Below are 24605 nucleotides of genomic sequence, written 5' to 3' on the forward strand. Positions count from 1 at the left end.
ACAGGGTAGGAATGGAAACCGCGGCTGGACTGGGAACTGGATCAACTTCTGGGGTAGGCCCCAGGCCTCGTGTTTACCCCGCGGTGACAGGCCCGGAGGGAGGGAGCGATGGAGCTGGCGGCTGGATGGGGAGGATTTGGAAACACTTTATGGATCCGCAAACCCTGAGGAATAATTGTCAGCTCCTGGTTTGCAGCTGCTGGGCTTCTCCCTCCCGGGAACAGGCCCAGGTTAACGGCCGCCATCCTGGGTCAGCGAGTGGAGGATGGTTCACATCAGAGGATGGGGGAGGGGGGACAATAAATAAGCGATTACACTTTGGGCTCAAATCAATGAGGAATCTGATCTGTGGGAAGGAAGGAAACCCTGGGAGGTGGGCGGGGAGGATTCAGAAACACCCGCTGGAGGCCCCAAACCTCCAATAAGAACCTGCAGGTCCCACGTTTTGCAGCTCCGAGACTTTATGCTTTATGTGCGGCCATTTTGGTGAGGCAACGGAGTGGGCGGGGCTTCAGGGTCCCAGTGACCAGGAGAGAAAATGATTGATTCATTGATTTTGTTCTCACTTTGCACACAATGGCTTGAGAATTGAACCCAGTCAGAGCAAAGGAGAGGAAGTAAATGAGAGTGTAGGAAGGGAATGGTGGAGATGGTGCGATGGGTTTGGATTTCAGCACAGGGAGGAGTGAGAGCTTGTGTGACAGGGATTCACAGCTCTGGAGGAACAAAAGAGGTAAATTATCTTCGAGAGAAACTAGAATCGTCCATTTTGAATTCCTGTTCTGTTCTTGTAGTGATGGGGAAGATCTTGTGGCGCATTGAGTAGTGTCCCTGCCTCTGAGCTGAAGCTCCAGGTTCCACTTCAAGACTTGATGGCCATGGACGATGTGTTCATGCAGTGTATTCCAAACAGGTTGCTTATGAACCTGTAAATCCTTCCAAAATGCCAATGACAGGCAGTAAGAGTGGGAGAGCCCCCTGGTCAGCTGTGCTTGATGTGTGATAGCATCCTCATGCAATTGTCTCTCGTGATAGGCTAGCAAACTGTTCCAAGACAAAGTAGCTATGGAAACAGATGTAAGCACATGATTTGTCTACATCATATGCCACTAGGCACGGGAAGGGAAAAGAAAAATACCTATGGTGATGACTTTAGTGAACTTCTTTCACAGCCGCTTCGAAGTGAAGGATTGCAGAAGTGAAATTCAGATCAAACCTCATCTCAAGTTTTGGTTGAGTCAGTCCATTCATCGGGACCTCAATATCATCCGCCTTTGAATGTGGAAGAAGAAATGTTTGTCTGTTCTGTCTGAGGGAAAAGATTTCAAACATCAGTGTGACTGGAACAGCACCAAGACACACACACCTGAGAGAGAGTGTTCCAATGAACTGACTGTGGGAAGAGCTTGAACTAGTTACACAGCCTGAGGAAAACATCACAGTATACACAGGAGGGAGAAGCTGTGCACATGTTCTGTGTGGATGAGGCTTCAAGTGATTGTCCAACCTATAGGAACATAAACGCACCCACACAATGGAGAAACTGTGGAAATGTGAAGATTGTGGGAAAGGATTCAGTTACCCATCCCTGCTGGAAAACCATCAATGCAATTACACTGGGGAGAGGCCGTTCACCTGCTCCGAGTGTGGAAAGGGATTCACTCAGTCATCCAACCTATCATTACACCAGCGAGTTCATAGCGGGGAGAGGCCGTTCATCTGCCCTGTGTGTGGGCAGGGATTCACTCAGTCATCTGGCCTTTGGTCACACCAGCGAATTCACTCTGAGGAGAAACCATTCAACTGCACTTTCTGTGGGAAGAAATTCAGACATTCTTCTGCCCTCACTGCACACCAATGCACTCACACTGGGGAGAGGCTGTTCACCTGCACTGAGTGTGGGAAGAGATTCACTCAGTCATCCAACCTAGCATTACACCAGCGAGTTCACACTGGGGAGAGATCGTTCACCTGCTCCACGTGTAGGAAGGGATTTACGGTTTTGCCCACCCTGCTGAGACACCTGCGAACTCACACTGAGGAGAAGCCATTCAGCTGCACTTACTGTGGAAAGAGGTTCAGGCAGTCTTCCAACCTCGTTTTACATCATTGAGTTCACACTGGGGAGAGACCGTTCATCTGCTCCGTGTGTGGGAAAGGATTCAATCGGTCATCCAATCTCACTGCACACCAGCGAATTCACACTGGGGAGAGACCGTTCATTTGCTCGCTGTGTGGGAAGGGATTTGCAAAGTCTTTCAACCTCCTGACCCACCAACATACTCACACTGAGAAGAGAACATTCAACTCTATGTGTGTGGAAAGGGATTCACTCAGTCACGATGCCTCCTGAGACGTCAGCAAGTTCATAAGTGACTGCAGGGATCGGATTCTGCTGTTATTCCTGCTGTTAGTCGTGTTTAGTATTGATAGTCTGACAATATTTTTATTCCTAATGCTGGTGTTAACAGCCCAATAACTGGGTGGAGTTTAATATTCTGGAGATGTCACTGACTTTCGAGGCTGCAGTGTCCCTTTTTAAAAGCACCATCTGTGATCTTTCTCCTTAGTTCAAGAACTCTCAAGAGGAACCCACTTACAATAAAATTATGAACTTCTTTTTGAATCTTAAATTGATCTTTGGTGCAAAATCTACCATTCAGTATCTCAAAGATACAGCTGTCAAAATATGTTTTTCTTCAAAGGCTCTTGAGATTTTCTTGAGGGCTATTCTTTGATTTCGGAGAACTACGAGTTGGGTTTCAGGGGCTCCTTTTTCATTCTCACTATTAGGTGCTACAGTCACACAGTAACATTATCTTGTGTATTTACGTTGATCTTTTTGGGGGGGTATCTTCTTTCAATAGGTAACAGCACAAATAACCCACACTGTGTATGTATTAAATCTTTTAACTTGGAATCTATAAATAAGATGTTTTTGTTAATTTATTTTAAATTAATCTCCCATACTCCATTTCCTTCATGAAAATTCCAACCATTTGATACAAGGTAACTTATTGGGAATGAACAGCCCCTGGACAGCGGGAAAGGAGGAGGTGAAAGTGCAGATGTTGAATTTCCTGCGCTTACATGGGAAGTTTATAACTTCTGTATTTCTAAAAACAAACATATTATAGAAAGGATCTGCCTCATGTGCGTTCTCACTGCATGACACATTGTTTTAACTGTCTATGGATAAGCTGAAGTTGCTGCCGACTGTCTGAGCTCCTTTTCTGTTTGGAAAACTGGTATGAAAAAGTAGCACTTGGCAGAGTTTATATCAAATCCCCTGACAGTTATATTCACCTATCATTAAATAAAGACACTTTCTAATATTCTGCGTCAAGTGAACCTCTTTCTGGATAAAAACAACCTGCTGCAATCACCAAAGTAGATTGAACACGTTCCACTTTGTTGAAATTAAGTTAACCAGATACTTTTGATCCTTGGTTTTGGGTTTTACTCATTTTATTGGATACTTTTCAAATCATAAAGCGCTTATATATTTGGTAAATAAACGCAGAATGTTTTTTGGATCAGATGGTGGAGCAGGAAAAAACTCTTGTCTTTCTGATCTTCATTGTGTGTAATTACATTCAAAATTCATCAGTAACATCACTCTACCAGCTGAGGTCAGCTTAGAATGGGGATCCTGTATGTTGTCTGTGAGTGTTAACCAGCACATAACTGTTTAAAAATGTAACCTTGACAAGTATATCTCAACTTCTAATTTGGCACATGTGATTAGCCAGTGAGTTCACAATACCTGGTTACTCAAATACCTGTACTGTACACTTGTGGGTGTTTCAACCCACCTCCTGAGATATATAAAAATAATCAAGGCTCACTTGGCAGAATGGAGAGAGTTCTGTGCTTCTCTGCAGGTTGATTCACTCTTTACGAGGCTCACACTGCTCTGAAACCTATTTCCGTCCCAGGGAGATACAGCTCCTACACACATCACTGACTCAGGCAGTACGCTCACAAGCTTCCTTCCTCAAAATGGATGGCAAAGCTGCTCCTCCAATCACAGATTCTGTCTGGAGAAGCAGCAAAATCATGAGAGGCAGAATCAGTGATTGGAGGAGCTGATCCTCACAGGTTCTGTCTCCCACATACGGGGGCAATTTTTCTCCCAGTGCCTGCTCCCATGATAGAATTTTCACAGGCATTTTGGCGGTGAATTCTTCCACTCCCCCTGTATATTTTGAAACTAGGTTCTGAAATACTGTCACTCTGATTTTAAGGCTTCCTGGAGTAATACACAGATCCAGGTCTTGCCACCTAACACCAATCCATATCCTCATCTGAATTCACATTTTCATTGGATTGTCCAATACAGACAACATTTATAATTTAATTCCATTTAAGGTGGTCCAGCACACCCCGATCATACACAAACGACAAGAGATTGTCTTTAAAATCAGTTGTTCCTTTATCATGTGTTTTTCTGAATGATGACAGTATTAACCTTTTCTTGAACATGTCCTAACCCTTCTGCCGGTTCATTTATTGAAACCAGGGATTCTCCTTGTTCTAATGGTGACATTCCCTGTCCACCCAGTTATTCACAGTATCTTTACAGTGCAAAAGGAGACCATTCAGCCTGTTAAGTCTGTACTAGCTCTCTGAAAAGAGCATTCCACCTTGTCCCACTCCCCTGCCTTATCCCTGTAACTTTGCACATTGTCTCTTTTCAGGTGGAAATCCAATTCCCTTTTGAATACCTCAAGCATCCTGCCTCCACCACCCTTTCAGGAAGTTTGTTCCTGACTCCAACCACTCTCTGGGTGAAAAAAATTCCTCACATTACATTTAATCCTTTTGCCAATTATTTTGAAAGTGTGCGCTCAAGTTCTTGATGTTCTCTTGAGTGGGAACAGTTTCATTATTTATCCTGTCCATACCCCTCAGGATTTTGACTACCTCTATCAAGTCTCCTCTCAGCTTTCTTTTCTCCTATGAAAACAGTCCCAAACTCTCCAATCTATCCTCATAGCTACAGTTCTTCATCCTAGCAAGCATTCTTGTGAATCTCCTTCGTACTCGCTCCAATGTCTTCACATCCGCCCTCAAGTATGGTGCCCAGAACTGGACATATACTCCAAATGAGGCCTAAATAGTGTCTCATACAAGTTCAACACGACCTGCTTACTATTGTACTCAATGGCCTATGAATAAAGCCTGAGATACAAAATGCTTTATTAACTGCTCTCTCAACATGCCCTCTCACCATCAATGACATGTACACCGAGGTCCCTGTGTTTCTGCACCACCATTAGAGGCTCTCCCTTTATTTTATACAGATAAAGTCAGTCAATTGTTTGTGCATTGTTTCATCATGTTCCCACATTTCAGTGAAAAATGTTGAAATGTTTACTCCACACCCACAGGGTTTCATCTGTTTAAAGCCACAAACAGAAAGATCCAGTTTTCTCCTGGAGTTTGAGGCAAATCAGCTTTCAAAATGATGCAGAGTTTCAGCCAATGATGGAGATCCGGGCTCAGCCCCGCCCCTCATTCACTCCGATTGGTTGGAAGGCCAGCCGCTCCCGCTCGGTCCTACAGCCACGCCCCCTATTCCTATTGGTCCGAAGCGGCCGTCAATCATTCCCCGAAAATTGTGATCTGGAGCATGCGCAGTGCGGGTAATGGTGATGGAAAGACGCTTGTTTGTCTCAGCTTCAGGCGATAAGAGAATTTGCGGAATAGAGGGAGAAACGGAGCCGGTGGGTGGACGGGGCGGGTTCGTAAGTACACGATGCGGCTCTGAACTCAGAATAAGAAGCGACTGGTGTCGAGTTTGTATCTTTGGGACGGAGGCTGCGGGATCGCGTCTTCAGCGATAGGCCCGGATTAACGGCCGCCATCTTTACCGGGTGCAGCAGTGCGCGTGCGCGGTCGTCCCTGCCCCTGGAGGAGAGAATATTGTGCATTTCTATCCTGGACTGACAGGGATGGATTTTGGAAACTCCTTTTACAGGGGGTTAGAAGGGGAGGATATACACACAGCAAACTAAAACCAAACATCACATTAAGATCTGACTCGAGTCACTCCATTCATCAGCCTTTGAGTTTAAGTATTGAGTTCCAGATCATTAACGCTCACTTTGTGAATTTTTGTCCTCACAGAATCACACAGTACAGAAGAGGCCCTTCAGTCCATCGAGTCTGCACTGACACGTGAGAAACACCTGACCTACCTACCTACATAATCCCGTTTACCAGCACTTGGCCCATAGCCTTAAATGTTATGACGTGCCAAGTGCTCATCCAGGTACTTTTTAAAGGATGTGAGGCAACCCGCCTCACCACCCTCCCAGGCAGCGCATTCCAGACCGTCACCACCCTCTGGGTAAACAAGTTTTTCCTCACATCCCCCCTAAACCTCCTGCCCCTCGCCTTGAACTTATGCCCCCTTGTGACTGACCCTTCAACTAAGGGGAACAGCTGCTCCCTATCCACCCTGTCCATGCCCCTCATAATCTTGTACACCTCGATCAGGTCGTCCCTCAGTCTTCTCTGCTCCAACGAAAACAACCCAAGTCTATCCAACCTCTCTTCATAACTTAAATGTTTCATCCCAGGCAACATCCTGGTGAATCTCCTCTGCACCCCCTCCAGTGCAATCAAATCCTTCCTATAATGTGGCGACCAGAACTGCACACAGTACTCCAGCTGTGGCCTCACCAAGGTTCTATACAACCCCAACATGACCTCCCTACTTTTGTAATCTATGCCTAGATTGATAAAGGCAAGTGTCCCATATGCCTTTTCCACCACCCCACTAACATGTCCCTCTGCCTTCAGAGATGTATGGACACACACGCCGAGGTCCCTTTGTTCCTCAGAATTTCCTAGTGTCATGCCGTTCATTGAATACTTCCTTGTCAAATTACTCCTTCCAAAGTGTATCACCTCACACTTTTCAGGGTTAAATTCCATCTGCCACTTATCTGCCCATTTGACCATCCCGTCTATATCTTCCTGTAGCCCAAGACACTCAACCTCACTGTTAACTACCTGGCCAATCTTTGTGTCATCCGCCAGCTTACTAATCCTACTGCCCCCCCGCACCGCCGCCCCCCCCCCCCCCCCCCCCACATAGTCATCTATGTCGTTTTATATAAATGACAAATAATAGGGGAGCGAGTACAGGTCCCTGTGGTACACCACTGGACACTGGCTTCCAGTCACTAAAGCATCCTTCTGTCATTACCCTCTGCCTCCTGCAACTAAGCCAATTTGAATCCACCTTATCAAATTACCCTGTATCCCATGTTCATTTGCCTTCCTTATAAGTCTCCCATGTGGGACCTTGTCAAAGGCTGTGCTGTATCCCATATAAACTACATCAACTGCACTACCCTCATCAACACACCTGGTCACCTCCTCAAAAAACTCAATCAAATTTGTTAGGCATGACCTCCCTCTGACCAAGCCATGCTGACCTTCCCTGATCAAACCTTGCCTCTCCAAGTGGAGATAGATACTCTCCTTCAGAACTTTCTCCAATAGTTTCCCTACCACTGACATGAGACTTACTGGCCTGTAGTTCCCTGGCTTATCTCTACAACCCTTCTTAAATAGCGGAACCACATTTGCTGTTCTCCAGGCCTCTGCCACCTCCCCCGTGGCCAGAGAGGAATTAAAAATTTGGGTCAGTGCCCCTGCGATCTCCTCACTTGCCTCCCTCAGCGGTCTGGCACACAAATCATCTGGACCTGGAGATTTGTCCACTTTTTAGCCTGCCAACACCTCCAATACCTTGTTACTCCCTATATCAATTTGCTTAATAACCTCGCAGTCTCTCTCCCCGAGTTCGATACCTTCATCCTCATTCTCCTGGATGAAGACGGATGTGAAACATTCATTCAACACTCAAGTGATGTTCTCTGGCTCCATCCAAAGATTTCCCCCTTGGTCCCTTTTGGGCCCTACTTTTTCCCTGGTTATCTTCTTCCCATTGATATACTAATAGAATATCTTGGGATTTTCCCTACTTTTACCAGCCAGAGCTTTCTCATATCCCCTCTTTGCTCTCCTAATTGCTTTCTTAAGCTCCACCCTGCATTTTCTGTACTCCACTCATGCCTCTGCTGATTTGCTTCCCTTGTACCTGCTAAAAGCCTCTCTTTTCCTTCTCATCGTAACCTGAATACCTCTAGTCATCCATGGTTCTCTGGGCTTGTTACTCCTTCCTATCACCCTAGAGGGAAAATGTTGAGCTTGTACCCTCCCCATTTCCTTTTTGAACACCCCCCACTGCTCCTCTGTAGATTTCCCCACAAGTAACTGTTCCCAGTCCACCTTGGCCAGATCCTGCCTGATTTTACGAAAATCGACTCTCAGCCAATCCAAAACAATTTTTTGCAACTTGTCGATTTCTTTGCCCATAACAAACTTGAACTGTACCATGTTGTGGTCGCTTTCGCTAAAATGCTCGCCCACCACCACCTCTGCCACCTGTCCGGCTTCATTCCCCAGAATTAGGTCCAGCACTGTGCTGTCCTTTGTTGGACCCTCTACATATTGACCTAAAAAGTTCTCCTGTACACATTTCAAGAAATCCACTTAACATTATGTCTATCCCAATTAATGTTGGGAAAGTTGAAATCACCTAATATGTTTACCCTATTGTTATTGTTTCTACACACCTCCACAAATTGTGCATATTTGTTCTTCAATTTCCCGCTGACTATCTGGGAGTCTATAATAAACACCTAACAATGTGGCTGCCCTTTATTTATTCCTAAGCTCTACCCACAAAGCTTCATTCGAAGCCCCCTCCAAGATATCATCTCTCCTTACTGAAGTAACTGACTCCTTAACACATGCCCCCTGTTGATCTTACCAATAATCTTAAATCTGTGTCTGTGATACTTTTACCTCTGCCCTCCCCAATCACCTATCTGTCATCGTTTAACTTCCTTTTTCTCTAACAATGGGTGTATATTAGCTTTGTTTAGTATTGCACTGTTATTTCTGTCGACTGTGTCTAAATGAGGTTTCCACGGCCACCCATCCCCTGACCGTGTGCTGCTGACTTACCGGCTTTATCTTCCCACAGTATCTTTCATAATCAGGAATTGTTTTTCCTGCGCTATAGTCCATTCCTCTTCCACTTCTGAGCTTATTTTGAACATCAAATTCTGCACCGTTTTTATTCCCCGTAATTCATTCTGCACACCCTGAAACGTTAACTCTTTTTCTCTCTCTATAGATAGTGACTGAGCTGCTGAGAATTTCCAGCATTTCCTCTTTATCTTTCAGATTTCCAGCAGCGGCAGTCTGTTGCTATTATTTTATTGCAGGCATTGCTCACAAAACCGTATCTGGGAACACAGTCGGACCAGGTCAGAGACGATTTGTTGCAGGGTGGGCGTTGATGGCTGAAGTCCGTCTTTGGCCTCCAGTGTAGGTCCTGTTTCATTGAGTCATAGAATCATGGAATCGTTACAATACAGACGGAGGTTATTTAAGCCTGTCCCGCCAGTGCTGGCTCTTTGTAAGAGCAAATCAGCTAGTCCCACTCTCCTGCCCTTTCACTAACAAGATCAGCAGCAGATATAACTCATCCCCAGTTACCTGTGGAGAGGATGATGTTTGACCTTCTTGAACCGCTGCAGTCCGTGTGGTGAAGATGCTCCCACAATGCTGTTAGGTAAGGAGTCACAGGGTCTTCACCCAGTGATGATGAAGGAACAGCTGTTCATGTCCAAATCAACAACAATGTGTAATTATATAGCACCTTTCATGTAATAGAACATTCCAATGTGTGTTCACAGGAGTGTTATACAGCAACATTTCACACTAAACCTACATAATGAAATGTTAGGGTAGGTGACCAATAGTTTGGTCAAACATAGTTTTTAAGGAGTATCTTAAAAGAGGAAAGTGAAGTAGAGAGACAGAGAGGTTCATGGAGGAAATTCCACAGCTTTTGGCTTTGGCAGCTTGAAGGCTTGACCACCAAAGGTGGAACAATTCACAGAATCACACGGCCCATCGCGTCTGCACCGACACGTGAGAAACACCTGACCTACCTACCTAATCCCATTTACCAGCACTTGGCCCATAGCCTTGAATGTTATGACTTGCCAAGTGCTCATCAAGGTACTTTTTAAAGGATGTGAGGCGACCCGCCTCCACCACCCTCCCAGGCAGCACATTCCAGACCGTCTGGGTAAACAAGTTTTTCCTCACATCCTCCCTAAACCTCCTGACCCTCACCTTGAACTTATGTCCCCTCATGACTGACCCTTCAACCAAGGGGAACAGCTGCTCCCTTTCCACCCTGTCCATGCCCCTCATAATCTTGTACAACTCGATCAGGTCGCCCCTCAGTCTTCTCCGCTCCAACGAAAACAACCCAAGTCTATCCAACCTCTCTTCATAACTTAAATGTTTCATCCCAGACAACATCCTGGTGAATCTCTTCTGCACCCCCTCCAGAACAATCAACTCCTTCCAATAATGTGCCGACCAGAACTGCACACAGTAGTCCAGCTGTGGCCTCACCAAGTTGATCTCCCTACTTTTGTAATCTATGCCTCGATTGATAAAGGCAAGTGTCCCATATGCCTTTTTCACCACCCCACTAACATGCCCCTCCGCCTTCAGAGATCTATGGACACACACACCAAGGTCCCTTTGTTCCTCAGAACTTCCTAGTATCATGCCATTCACTGAAAACTTCCTTGTCAAGTTACTCCTTCCAAAGTGTATCACCTCACACTTTTCAGGGTTAAATTAAAATCGGGAATGTTCAGGATGTCAGAATTAGCGGAGTGCAGATATCTCAGAGGGTTGTGAAGCTGGAGGAGATTACAGAGATAGGGAGGGGCCATGGAGAAATAAGGATATAAGGATAAGAAATAAGAAAATAAGGATGAGAATTTTAAAACTTAGGTTCTTCTTAATCAGGAGCCTTTGTAGGTCAGCGAGTACTGGGGTGATGGGGGTACAAGACTTGGTGTCATGTTTACAGGGAGGCTGAATGTGGGAGGACGGCTGGAAGTGTTAAGTCGAGAGGTGACAAAAGAACGGATGAGAGTTTCAGCAAAAGATGAGCAGGGAGTCGGGCAGAGTCGGGTGATGTTACTGAGGTGGGAATGGGCGGCCTTGGTAATGATGCATATATGTGGTTTGAAGCTAATTTTTGGGTGAAATATGACCCAGTGGTTGTGAACAGACTGGTTTGGCCTCAGACAGTTACCAGGGAGAGGGATGGAGTCAGTGGCCGGGAAGTGGAATTTGTAGCGGGGACTGAAGACAATGGCTTTGGTCTTCCCAATACTTAAATGGAGAAAATTTCTGTTCATCCAGTGCTGGATGTCAGACAAGTCAGGACGGTGTGTGACTTGAAGGAGAACATGTAGGTGATGGTGTTCACATACACCTGCTATCCTGGCCCTTCTAGGTGGTGGAGGTTCAGGGTTTTGGAGCTTCTGTCAAAATTCTGGTTGAGTTGTAATCCCTCTTTTTCAAACCTTACCTCTCCCACTCAATCCTTCTCTCTTTTGTTATGTTCTCCAATCTAGACCAGTGTCTTGTGGAGGCCCAGACTGGGTGGCAAATTCCCTTCCCTGAAGGGCATTAGTGAACCAGTTGGGTTTTTATGACAATCCAGCAGTTTTCCTGGTCACTTTTTCCTAGTGCCGGCCCCACAAATTACCAGATTCATTCAGTTCAATTTCACAACCTGCCCTTGTGTTTTTGTGGGTTCTCTCTCACTCCCTTTTCTCTGTTTTCAGTCAATTTCACAGGGTATTAGAAGGGGAGGATTTGCAGTCGGGAAACTGAAACCAAACATCAGAATCTGACAGAGTTGCCCAGTTTATCGTAATATCATTGGAATTTGAACATGGTCGGAAAAAGCACCGTTCATAGTGGAGAGAAACCGTACACGTGTTCTGTGTGTGGACGAGGTTTCAGTCAGTCATCTGGCCTGTCGAAACATAAATGCAGTCAGAACAGGGAGAAACCGTGGAAATGCAGGGACTGTGGGAAGGGATTTAATTACCCATCAGAGCTGGAAAATCATCAGCGAGTTCACACTGGGGAGAGGCCATTCACCTGCTCTGAGTGTGGGAAGGGATTCACTTGTTCATCCACGCTGCTGAAACACCGACGAGTTCACACTGACGAAAGACCTTTCAAATGTCCAGACTGCGGGAAGTGCGTTAAAAGTTCCCAGGAACTGACGGCCCATCAACGTGTCCACACTGACGAGAGACCGTTCAGGTGCTCTCACTGTGGGTCTGGGTTCAAGACATTATCTGTTCTCACTGTACACCAGCGAATTCACACTGGAGAGTGGCCATTTAGCTGTTCTGAGTGTGGGAAGAGATTTGCTCACTCATGCCATCTGCTGACACACCAGCGAGTTCACACTGGGGAGAGACCTTTTAAATGTCCAGACTGTGGAAAATGCTTTAAAAGTTCCGTGGACCTGATGCTCCATCAACGTGTTCACACTGATGAGAAACCGTTCAGGTGCTCTCACTGTGGAATTGGGTTCAGGCATTCATCTCAACTAACTGTACACCAGCGCATTCACACTGGGGAGAGACCTTTCACCTGCTCCGACTGTGGGAAGGGGTTCACTCAGAAATCCAACTTGCTGACACACCAGCGCACTCACACTGGGGAGAGACCGTTCGTCTGCTCCGACTGTGGGAAAGGATTCAGTCAGTCATCCACCCTGTTGGCACACCAGCGAGTTCACACTGGGGAGAGGCCGTTCACCCACTCCGAGTGCGCGAAGGAATTCGCTCAGTCGTCTGCCCTGTTGACACAGCAGCGAGTTCACACTGGGGAGAGGCCATTTACATGCTCCGACTGTGGGAAGGGATTCACTCAGTCATCCAACCTGCTGACACACCAGCGAGTTCACACTGGGGAGAGACCGTTCACCTGCTCCAAGTGTGGGAAGGGATTCACTACCTCTTCCAACCTGCTGAGACACCAGCGAGTTCACAAGTAACTACAGTGATTGGATTTTTCTGTTATTCACATCCAGGACTGAACTATGTCATTTGGTCTGTTTCTGCTGATGTTAAACTCCATGCCAATTATAGGGGTTAGTATTCTGGATAAAGTCAAATAAATCAGCCTTATATTAAACATACAATGTGTCGAGTCTTTGTAACATCTCTAACACAAGTTAGATCCTTTTGAAGTGCTCTCCCTCTCTCCTATCTCCCCTCTTGCCCTCTCAGAGCTCATCCTATCAATGAGACCTGCCTTCTACTGCCTTGACCCTATTCTCACGAAACTGCTGACCATCCATTGTCTCCATGTTAGCTGATATTGTTAATGGTTCTCTTTCTCTTCTCTGTCCCACTCACCTTAAAATCCACCACCATCACCCTCCTGAGAAGAAACAAACCTTTACCCCACCATCTTTGCAAACTACTGTCCCATCTCCCAAGGGGAGGGCCCACCATCCGTGGTTAACCAAAAAAGTTAAATACAGTATCAAACTTAAAGAAAAATTATATAATCACATAAAGATGTGTGGCAGGTTAGAAGATTAGAAAGAATATAAGAACAGCAAAGAACGATAAAAAGATTAATAAGGAGGGGAAATTAGTATGAGAGAAAGCTAGCTAATAATATAAAGACAGATAGTAAGAGTTTCTGTAGATATTTAAAAAGGAAAAGAGTGACTGTTAGTCCTATAGAAAGTGCGTCTGGGGAATTGATAATGGAAAGTAGGGAGATGACGGATGAATTAAACAGGTATTTTGCTTCAATCTTCAGTATGGAGGGCACAAGTAACATCCTGGAAATAGTTGTAAATCAGGAAATGGAAGGGAGGGAGGAACTCAGGAAAATTACAATCACCAGGGAAATGGTATTAAGCAAATTGTTGGGGCTGCGGGCTGAGAAATACCCAGGTCTGGATGGACTTCACCCTAAGGTCTTGAAAGAAGTGGCTAGTGAGATCATTGGTTTTAATTTTCCAAAATTCCCTAGATTCAGGGAGGTTCCATTGTATTGGAAAATAGCAAATGGTATTCAAAAAGGGAGACAGAAAGCAGGAAACTACAGGCCAGTTGGTGTAATATCTGTCATAGGGAAAACATAAAAAGCTATTTTTAAAGATATTATAGCAGGGCACTTAGAAAAATTCAAGGCAATCAGGCAGAGTCAGAATAATTTTGTAAAAGAGAGATCGTGTTTAACCAATTTATTGGAGTTCGTTGAATGGGCCACATCTGCTGTCGATAAAGGGGAACTGCTGGATGTACTGTATTTAGATTTCCAGAAGACATTTGATAAAGTGCCACATCAAAGGTTATCGCAGAAAATAAAAGCTGATGGTGTAGGGGGTAACATATTGGCAAGGATAGAAGATTGGCTAGCCAACAGGAAGCAGAGAGTTGGCATAAATGGGTCTTTTTCTGTTTGGCAGGAGGTGATGAGTGGTGTGCCACAGGGATCAGTGCTGGGGCCTCAAATTTTTACAATTTATGTAAATGACTTGGATGAAGGAATGGTGGCTAAATTTGCTGACGACAAATATAGGTAGGAAAGTAAATTGTGAAGAAGTTGTAAGGAGACTACATGACATAGGTTAAGTGAGTGGGCAAAGATCTGGCAAATGGAATATAATGTCAGCAAATGTGAAATTGTTCATTTTGGCAGGAAGAATAAAACAAGCTTAGCTAAATGGTGAGAGATTGCAGAGCTCTGAGATTCAGAGGGATCTGGGTGTCTTAATGCATGAACCACAAAAGGCTAATATGCAGGTACAGCAGGTAATTAGGAAAGCTAATAGAATGTTATTATTTATTGTGAGGGGAATTAAGTACAAAAATAGGGAGGTTATGCTTCAGTTGTACACAGCATTAGTAAGACCACATCTGGAATATTATGTACAGTTCTGCTCTCCTTATTTAAAGAAAGATGTAAATGCATTAGAAGCAGTTCAAAGAAGCTTGACTAGACAAAAACCCGGAATGGGTGGGTTGTCTAATGAGGAAAGGTTGAACAGGTTAGGCTTGTATCCACTGGAATTTAGAAGAGTAAGAGGCAACTTAATTGAAATCTTTAAGATCCTGAGGGGTCTTGACAGGGTGGATGTGGAGAGGATATTTCCTTTTGTCGGAGAATCTAGAACGAGGGGTCACTGTTTAAAAAGGGGTCGCTCATTTAAGACAGAGATGTGGAGAATTTTTTTCTCAGAGTGTGGTGAGTCTTTGGAACCCTTCCTCAAAAGGTGGTGGAAGCAGAGTCTTTGAATATTTTTAAGGCAGAGCTAGATAGATTCTTGATAAACAAGGGGGTGAAAGGTTACTGGGAGTAGGTGGGAATGTGGGGTTGAGGTTACATTCAGATCAGCCATGATCTTATTGAGTGGCAGAGCAGGCTCGAGGGGCTGAGTGGCCTACTCCTGCTCCTAATTCATATGTTCATATGTAGGATCTGGATTTGATCAGCATTTAAGTGTAAGCATTAAGTTCCAGGTTATTACCACTCGTTGCAAAAAAATTTCTTCCTCACATCCTCCCTGTAGATCTTGTGGAAAATTTGAAATCTGTGTCCCACAATCCTTTTACAGTCAAATAATGGGAACAGCTTTCCTTTGCCTACCTTACCTAAATCTATTATAAATTTGTACACCTCTGTCAAATCTCCCTTTCACAGAATCACAGTGCAGAAGAGGCCCTTCGGCCCATTGAGTCTGCACCGACACGTGAGAAACACCTGACCTACCTACCTAATCCCATTTACCAGCACTTGGCCCATAACCTTGAATGTTCTGACGTGCCAAATGCTCATCCAGGTACTTTTTAAAGGATGTGAGGCAACCCGCCTCCACCACCCTCCCAAGCAGCGCAATCCAGACAGTCACCACCCTCTGGGTAAACAAGTTTTTCCTCACATCCCGCCCCCTAAACCTCCTGCCCCTCACCTTGAACTTATGACCCCTTGTGTCTGACCCTTCAACTAAGGGGAACAGCTGCTCCCTATCCACCCTGTCCATGCCCCTCATAATCTTGTACACCTCGATCAAGTCGCCCTTCAGTCTTCTCTGCTCCAACAAAAACGACCCAAGTCTATCCAACCTCTCTTCATAACTTAAATGTTTCATCCCAGGCAACATCCTGGTGAATCTCCTCTGCACCCCCTCCAGTGCTTTGCTTCAAGGAGAGCAACCTCAGCTTTACCAGCCTAACAATGTGACTATAATCCCTCATCCCTGGAACCATTCTGGTAAATCTCCTCTGCACCCTCTCAAGGACCCTCACATCCTTCATAATGTGTGGTGATCACTGGTTTGCACAGACCCAAACTGTCCCTCAAGTTCCCCCTTGTCTAAGCCCTGAATTTGCATCTTTCTCCAGCCTCTCTCCTATCCTCTATCTCCTTCAGTGCTCATTTTGTCCATGAGACCTGCCTTCTGCTCCCTTGACCCTATTCTCGCTAAACTGTTAGCCATCCATCCTCCCCATGTTAGTTGATATTGTTAACAGTTCTCTCTTTTTTGATACTGTCCGTCTGAACTTTAAATTCATTGTCATCATCCATCCTAAAAAAAACCTCTTTAACCCACCGTTTTTGCAAACTACCACCCCATCTCCAACCTGCCTTTCCTCTCCAAAGTCCTTGTACGTGGTGTCCCCCAAGGATCTATCCTTGGTCCCAACTATTCCTCATCTACAGGCTGCCACTAGGTGACATCATCCAAAAGCACCATGTTACTTTTCACATGTACTCTGACAACGCCCAGCTCTACCTCACCACCATCCCTCTCCATTCCTCCACTGTTACTAAATTATCAAACTGCTTATCCAACGTCCAGTACTGGATGAGCAGAAATTTCCTCCAATTAATAATTGGGAAGACCAAAGCCCAATTTGAACCCAAGATGACATTCTGACAACATATCTAACCATCACGAATACCAGATATTTCAATCTCCATAATGTCGCCTGTCTCCACCCCACCCCAGCTCATCTGCTGCTGAGATCTTCATCCATGCCCATGTTACCTTTAGACTCGATGATTCCAATGCATTTCTGACCAGCCTCTCATGTTCACCCCACCCCAACATGGAAACGTGAGATCATCCAAAACTCTGCTGCCCATGTGCTTTCTCACACCAAGTCTTGTTCACCCATCACTCACTGACCTAAATTGGCTCCTGGTCAAGCAATGCCTCAATTTTAAAATTTACATTCTTGTTTTCAAATCCGCCCATGACCTCAACCCTCCCTATCTCCATAATCTCCAGTTTTACACTCTCTGATATATCTGCACTCCCCTCATTCTATCCTCTTAGAGCATCCCTGATTTTAATTACCCCACCATTGGTGGCAGGGCCTAGGCATGAAGCTCTGAAATTGATTTACTTTTTTTGAAAAATATACTTTATTCATAAAACACCTGAAAGAACATTACGAAACATTTCTAGTTGGCCATTACAAAAAGTGCAATCAGATTCAACTTTTACACATGGATCATGAGGTTCTTCAATACAACCAATGAATATTACAGTCATTTCATTACAGACGTTACAGACAGTCAGACAAGTGCAATGATATTGGAGTTATCGACATACATCATGTTGCACTCTGAGGTACAATTATAATACAAAAACAAAAATGCCTGGAAAAACTCAGCAGGTCTGGCAGCATCTGCGGAGAGGAGCACAGTTAACGTTTCGAGTCCGAATGACCCTTCAACAGAACTAAGTAAAAATAGAAGAGAGGTGAAATATAAGCTGGTTTAAGGGGGGGTGGGACAAGTAGAGCTGGATAGAGGGCCAGTGATAGGTGGAGATAGCCAAAAGATGTCACAGACAAAAGGACAAAGAGGTGTTGAAGGTGGTGATATTATCTGAGGAATGTGCTAATTAAGGGTAGAAAGCAGGACAAGCAAGGTACAGATAGCCCTAGTGGGGGTGGGGTGAAGGAATCAAAAACGGCTAGAAGGTAGAGATAAAACAATGGATGGAAATACATTTAAAAATACTGGAAGTAGGTGGGAAAAGAAAAATATAAATTATTGGAAAAAAAAGGGGGGAGGGAATCGGAAAGGGGGTGGGGATGGAGGAGAGAGTTCATGATCTAAAATTGTTGAACTCAATATTGTCTGGAAGGCTGTAAAGTGCCTAGTCGGATAATACATTTAATATTATAATACATTTAGTATTCACTACATACATTCATTGTGAGCCATACAGCCCAAGGGGTCCATATAATTCCCAGCGTCTCAGTGCACTAAGGCAGAAAGGTCTTGGACAGTGGCCTTTCCCCATTGCGCCTTTGCGGTGGCTGCCTCAAGCTTTAGTGCATCCCTCAGCCTGTGGTCCTAGACCTTGGAATGTGCCAGTCTGCAACACTCGGCTGGGCACAACTCTTTTCACTGGAAGACCAACAAGTTTCAGGCAGACCAAAGAGCGTCTTTCACCGAGCTGATGATCCTCCAGCTGCAGTTGATGTTTGTCTCGCTGTGTGTCCCTGGGAACAGCACGTAGAGCACAGAGTCCTGTGTCACAGCATTGCTCGGGATGAATTTGGACAAAAGCCACTGTATCTCTCTCCAGACCTTCTTTCCAAAGGCACATTCCAGAAGGAGGTGAATAACAGTCTCTTCCCCACCACAGCCACTCAAGGGTAACGATGAAGCTCTGAATTTTTTTTTCGAAAAATATACTTTATTCATAAAATATCTGAAAGAACATTACAAAACATTTCTAAATCGCCATCACAAAAAGTGCAATCATATTCAACTTTTACACATGGATCACGAGGTGGATGAAGCTCTGAAATTCCCTCCCTAAACCTCTCGGCCACTCTCCTGATTAAATATGCTTGTTACAATCTGCCTCTCGAATCCAGCTTTTGGCCATCGACTTTAATATCGCCGAGTGACTCGGTGTCTAATTCTGCTTTATGAAACTCCTCTGAAGCACATTGCAAAGTTTTATTACAACAAACATGTTCTATAAATACAAGTTACTACTGTTTCATGACAATCAGTTTGCACAAGGTAAGATTCCAACAACAGCGATTAGATGAATAACCAATTCGTCAAGTTGTTTTTTTGGTGCTGTTAGTTAAAGCACAAATGTTGGTCCCACTGCACCAGGAGAAGGGAGAATGAGGAGAGGCTGTATATACTAAATGGTACAATTTTAAACAGAGTGCAGGAACAGAGAGACCTGGGAGTGTAAGTGAACAAATCCTAGAATACAACAGGAGAAGTTGATCAAACTGTTTGACAAAAACTAACGGGGACCTTGGATTTATCAATAGAGGCATGGAGTACAAAAGAAAGTCAGTTATCCAGAATCTTTATAAACCTGGGGTTAATCCTAAAGTGAAATATTGTGTTCAATTCTGAGTCCCACACTTTAGGAAAGATGTCAAAGCCTTAGAGAGGATGTAAGGAATATTTACCAGAATGGTTAATAGGGATGAGGGGTTTCCGTTATGTGGAGAGACTGGAGAAGCTGGGATTGTTCTCTTTAGAGCAGGGGTTAGGGAGTGATTTCATAGCAATGTTGATATTTTTTAGGAGTTTTCCTCTGCTTAGGGAGAAATTGTTTCCATTGGCAGGATGGTTAGTGACCACAGAATACAGGTTCAAAATAATTGGCAAAAGTCCAAAGTGAAGATGAGGGGAGAGTATTTTAATCAGTGAGTTATCATGATCAGGAACACACTGCCTGAATGACTGGTAGAAGCAGGTCCAATAGTAACGATCAAAAATGATTTGGAATTTTACTTAATAAGGAAAGATTTGGAGGGCTATTGGAAAAGAGCAGGGGAGTGGGACAGATTGTTAACATTCTCAGAGACAATACAGGCACAGTGGGCTGAATGGCCACCATCCGTGCTCTGTGGTTCTATCATACTGTATTTACTATGAATCATTATATTATTATAGATCATAGAAGCCCGAATAGGACAGCAGAGAAAGAGGCTCCCACCATTGGCCTCTCACCTGACCTACCACCGTGCTAAATGGGATGGATTTCGAACAGATCTCATAACTCAAGACTGGGCATCCATGAGGCACTGTGGGCCATCTGCAGCAGCAGAATTGTACTCGAAAACAATCTGTAACCTCATGGCCCGGCATATCCCTCGCTCTACCATTACCACCAAGTCAGGGGATCAACTCTGGTTGAATGAAGAGTGCAGGAGGGCATGTAAGGAGCAGCACCAGGCATTCCTAAAAATGAGGTGTCAACCTGGTGAAGCTGCAACACAGGACTACTTGCGTGTCAAACAGCATAAACAGCAAGTGATAGACGGAGATAAGAGATTCCACAACCAATGGATCAGATCTATGCTCTGTAGTCCTGTCGCATCTAGTCGTGAATGGTGGTGGACAATTAAACAACTCACCAGAGGAGGAGGTTCCACAAACATCCCCATCCTCAATGATGGAGGAGCCCAGCACATCAGTGCAAAAGATAATGTTGAACTGTTCCCAACAGTCTTCAGTCAGAAGTGCCGAGTGGATGATTCATCTTGCCCTCCTCCAGAGGTCCCAGCATCACAGATGCCAGTCTTCAGCCAATTTGATTCACTCCACGTGATATCAAGGAATGGCAGAAGGCAATGGATACTGCAAAGGCTATGGGTCCTGACAATATTCCAGAAAGAGTACTGAAGACTTGTGCTCCAGAAATTCCAGTGCCCCTACCCAAGCTGTTCCAGTACAGCTACAACACTGGCAACTACCTGGCAATGTGGAAAACTGGGCAGGTATGTCCTGTATACAAAAAGCAGGACAAATCCAACCTGGCCAATCACCACCCCATCAGTCTATTCACAATCATTAGTAAAGTGACGGAAGGGGCATCAACAGTGCTATCGAGCAGTGGTTGCTTAGCAATAACCTGCTCAATGACACTCGGTTTGTGTTTCGTCAGGGTAACTCAGCTTCTGACCTCATTACAGCCTTGGTTCAAACATGGACAAAAGAACTGAACTCCAGAGGTGAGATGAGAGTGACTGCCCTTGACATCCAGGCAGCATTTGACTGAATGTGGCATCAAGGAGCCTTAGCAAAGCTGGAATCAATGGGAATCAGGGGGAAAACTCTCCCTGGTTGGAGTCATACCTAGCACAAAGGAAGGTGGTTGTGGTTGTTGGAGGTCAATTATCTCACTCCCAGGACATCACTGTAGGAGCTCCTCAGAGTAGTGTCCTTGGCCCAACCATCTTCAGCTGCTTCATCAATGACCTTCCTTCCATCATAAGGTTAGAAGTGGGGATGTTCGATGATGATTGCACAATGTTCAGCACCATTTGCGGCTCCTAATTACTGAAGCAGTCCATGTCCAAATGCAGCAAGACCAGGAAAACATCCAGGCTTGGGCTGACAAGTGGCAAGTAACATGTCCACCACACAAGTCCCAGGCAATGACCATATCCAACAAGAGCGAATTTAACCATCGCCCCTTGACGCTCAATGGAATTACCGTCGCTGAATCCCCCATTATTAACAGCCTGGGGGTTACCATTGACCAGAAACTGAACTGGATTAGCCATATAAATACTGTGGCTACAAGACCAGGTCAGAGGTTAGGAATTCTGTGGCGAGTAACTCACCTCATGACTCCCCAAAACCTGTCCACAATCTGCAAGGCACAAGTCAGGAGTGTGATGGAATACTCTCCTGAGCAGCTCCAACAACAGTCAAGAAGCTTGACACCATCCAGGACAAAGCAGCCAGCTTGATTGGCACCCCTTCCACAAACATTCACTCCCTCCACCACCGACGAACATTGGCAGCAGTCAGTACCATCTACAAGATGCACTGCGGAAATTCACCAAGGCTCCTTAGGCAGCACCTTCCAAACCCACGACTGCTACCATCTAGAGAAGGACAAGCGCAGCAGATAGATGGGAACACCACCACCTGGAAGTTCTCCTCCAAGCCACTTACCATCCTAACTTGGATATATATCGGCCGTTCCTTCACTGTCGCCAGGTCAAACTCCTCCCTAACAGCAATGTGGGTGTACCTACACCACAGGGATTGCAGCTGTTCAAGAAGGCAGCTCATCACCACCTTCTCAAGGGTAATTAGGGATGGGCAATAGTTGCTAGTCCAGTCAGTGATGCCCTGCATCCTGCAAGTGAGTAAAGAAAATGCTCTGGACCAATAGGAAGAGGGGGCAGGACTGGAGTCACTCCGATTGGCTGCCCCGTGGTCCTCCAGCCAATTGGAGTGAATGAGGGGGCGGGGCTGAGTCCAGATTTGCCTCATTGGCTGAGACTCTGCATCATTTTGAAAGCTGATTTGTCTCAAACTCCAGGAGAAAACTGGACCTTCCTGTTTGTGGCTTTATACAGATGAAACCCTGTGGGTGTGGAGCAAACATTTCAACATTTGTTCGTGAAATGGATTGATTCGGGACAGACAGTAGGGATAATATGAGGTAATAACACAGTGTAGTGAGAAAGGAAATTCAATGGCAGGATTGGGGAGCTGGGACATGTAACTGAAGATTTGAGAACTGAAATAATCTGGAGTAAGAAAGGAGAAATGACAAGAAACTGAATAATCAGTAACAAGACATCAATTGGTCTCCTATCAAAGAGAAATCGACAATTCATTCCAACTAATCAATAATCTCTAACTGTCAGGATGAACATGGTTCATTCCTGAATGTGATTTCTCTCTTTATTCTTCAATGGAATATGGGCATCGCTGACAAGGGCAGCATTTGTTGCCCATCCCTAATTAACCTTGAGAAGGTGCTGGTAAGCCACCTTCTTGAATATAGCTGAGTGACTTCACAGAATCACACTGTGCAGAAGAGGCCTTTTGGCCCATCGAGTCTGCACCGACACATGAAAAACACCTGACCTACCTACCTGATCCCATTTACTAGCGCTTGGCTCATAGCCTTGAATGTTATGACATGCCAGGTGCTCATCCAGGTACTTTTTAAAGGATGTGAGGCAACCCGCCTCCACCACCTTCCCAGGCAGCGCATTCCAGACCGACAACACCCTCTGCGTAAAAAAGTTTTTCCTCACATCCCCCACTAAACTCCCTGCCCCTCACCTTGAACTTATGTCCCCTCGTGACTGACCCTTCAACTGAGGAGAATAGCTGCTCCCTATGCACCCTGTCCATGCCCCTCATAATCTTGTATGCCTCGAGCAGGTTGCCCCTCTTCTCTGCTCCAACGAAAACAACCCAAGTATATCCAACCTCTCTTCATAACTTAAATGTTTCATCCCAGGCAACATCCTGGTGAATCTCCTCTGCATCCCCTCCAGTGCAATCACATCCTTCCTATAATGTGGTAACCAGAACTGCACACAGCACTCCAGCTGTGGCCTCGCCAAGATTCTATACAACTCCAACATGACCTCCCTACTTTTGTAATCTATGCCTCGATTGATAAAGGCAAGTGTCCCATATGCCTTTTTCACCACCCCACATACATGCCCCTCTGCCTTCAGTGATCTATGGACACACACGCCAGGGTTCCTCAGAACTTCTTAGTGTCATGCCATTCATCGAATACTTCCTTGTCAAGTTACTCCTTCCAAAGTGTATCACCTCACACTTTTCAGGGTTAAATTCCATCTGCCACTTATCTGCCCATTTGACCATCCTGTCCATATCTTCCTGTAGCCCAAGACACTCAACCTCACTGTTAACAAAGATTGTGGCCAATCTTTGTGTCATCTGCAACCTTACTAATTCTATCTCCCACATAGTCATCTATGTCATTTACATAAATGACAAATAATAGGGGACCCAGCCCAGATCCCTGTGGTACGCTACTGGACACTGGCTTCCAGTCACTAAAGCATCCTTCTGTCATCACCTTCTGCCTCCTACAACTAAGCCATTTTTGAATCCACCTTATCAAATTACCCTGTATCCCATGTGCATTTGCCTTCTTTATAAGTCTCCCATGTGGGACCTTGTCAAAGGCTTTGCTGAAATCCATATTATCTACATCAACTGCACTATCCTCATCTACACACCTGGTCACCTCCTCAAAAAATTCAATCAAATTTGTTAGGCATGACCTCCCTCTGACAAAGCCATGCTGACTAACCCTGATCAAACCTTGCATCTGCAAGTGGAGATAGATTCTCTACTTCAGCATTTTCTCCAATAGTTTCCCTATCACTGACGTGAGACTCACTGGCCTGTAATTCCCTGACGTATCTCTACAACCCTTCTTAAATAGCGGAACCACATTAGCTGTTCTCCAGCCTCTGGCATCTCCCCCATGTCCAGAGAGGAATTAAAAATTCGGGTCAGAGCCCCTGCGATCTCCCCCCTTGCCTCCCTCAGCAGCCTGGGACACAAATCATCCAGACCTGGAAATTTGTCCACTTTCAAACCTGCCAATACCTCCAATACCTTGTCACTCCCTATATCAAGTTGCTCAAGAACCTCGCAGTCTCTATCCCCGAGTTCCATACCTTCATCCTCATTCTCTTGGGTGAAGACAGATGTGAGGTATTCATTCAACACTCTAGCGATGTCATCTGGCTCCACGGATTTATCCCTTGGTCCCTTATGGGCCCTACTCTTTCCCTGGTTATCCTCTTCCCATTGATATACTAATAGAATATCTTGGGATTTTCCCTACT

The 24605-nt window shown here is 45.1% G+C and overlaps 3 protein-coding genes across 3 annotated transcripts in view; all 3 read left to right on the forward strand.

The window, feature by feature from the left end:
* The window catches only part of LOC144697392 (uncharacterized), a 558602-nt gene that overhangs the window by 526144 nt on the left and 7853 nt on the right, over positions 1-24605 (forward strand). Inside the window, exon 3 of the mRNA XM_078569371.1 lies at positions 11942-12892. Coding sequence (XP_078425497.1) covers positions 11942-12892 — 951 coding nt within the window. The remainder of the gene's footprint in view (positions 1-11941; positions 12893-24605) is intronic.
* LOC144697062 (uncharacterized) overlaps positions 1-24605 on the forward strand; it is a 464933-nt gene that overhangs the window by 166314 nt on the left and 274014 nt on the right. The gene's annotated exons all lie outside the window — the stretch shown is intronic.
* LOC144697254 (uncharacterized) lies at positions 802-3092 on the forward strand. The gene has a single exon (XM_078569187.1). It carries the CDS (start codon positions 1535-1537, stop codon positions 2111-2113), a length of 579 nt encoding a protein of 192 aa, XP_078425313.1. The 5' UTR covers positions 802-1534; the 3' UTR covers positions 2114-3092.

This window comes from Cetorhinus maximus, chromosome 23 (assembly GCF_964194155.1).
Source record: "Cetorhinus maximus chromosome 23, sCetMax3.hap1.1, whole genome shotgun sequence".
NCBI lineage: Eukaryota > Metazoa > Chordata > Chondrichthyes > Lamniformes > Cetorhinidae > Cetorhinus > Cetorhinus maximus.

Coding starts and splice junctions, on each gene's coding strand:
- LOC144697254 (XM_078569187.1), top strand. CDS start 1,535: ATGGAGAAACTGTGGAAATGTGAAGATTGTGGGAAAGGATTCAGTTAC.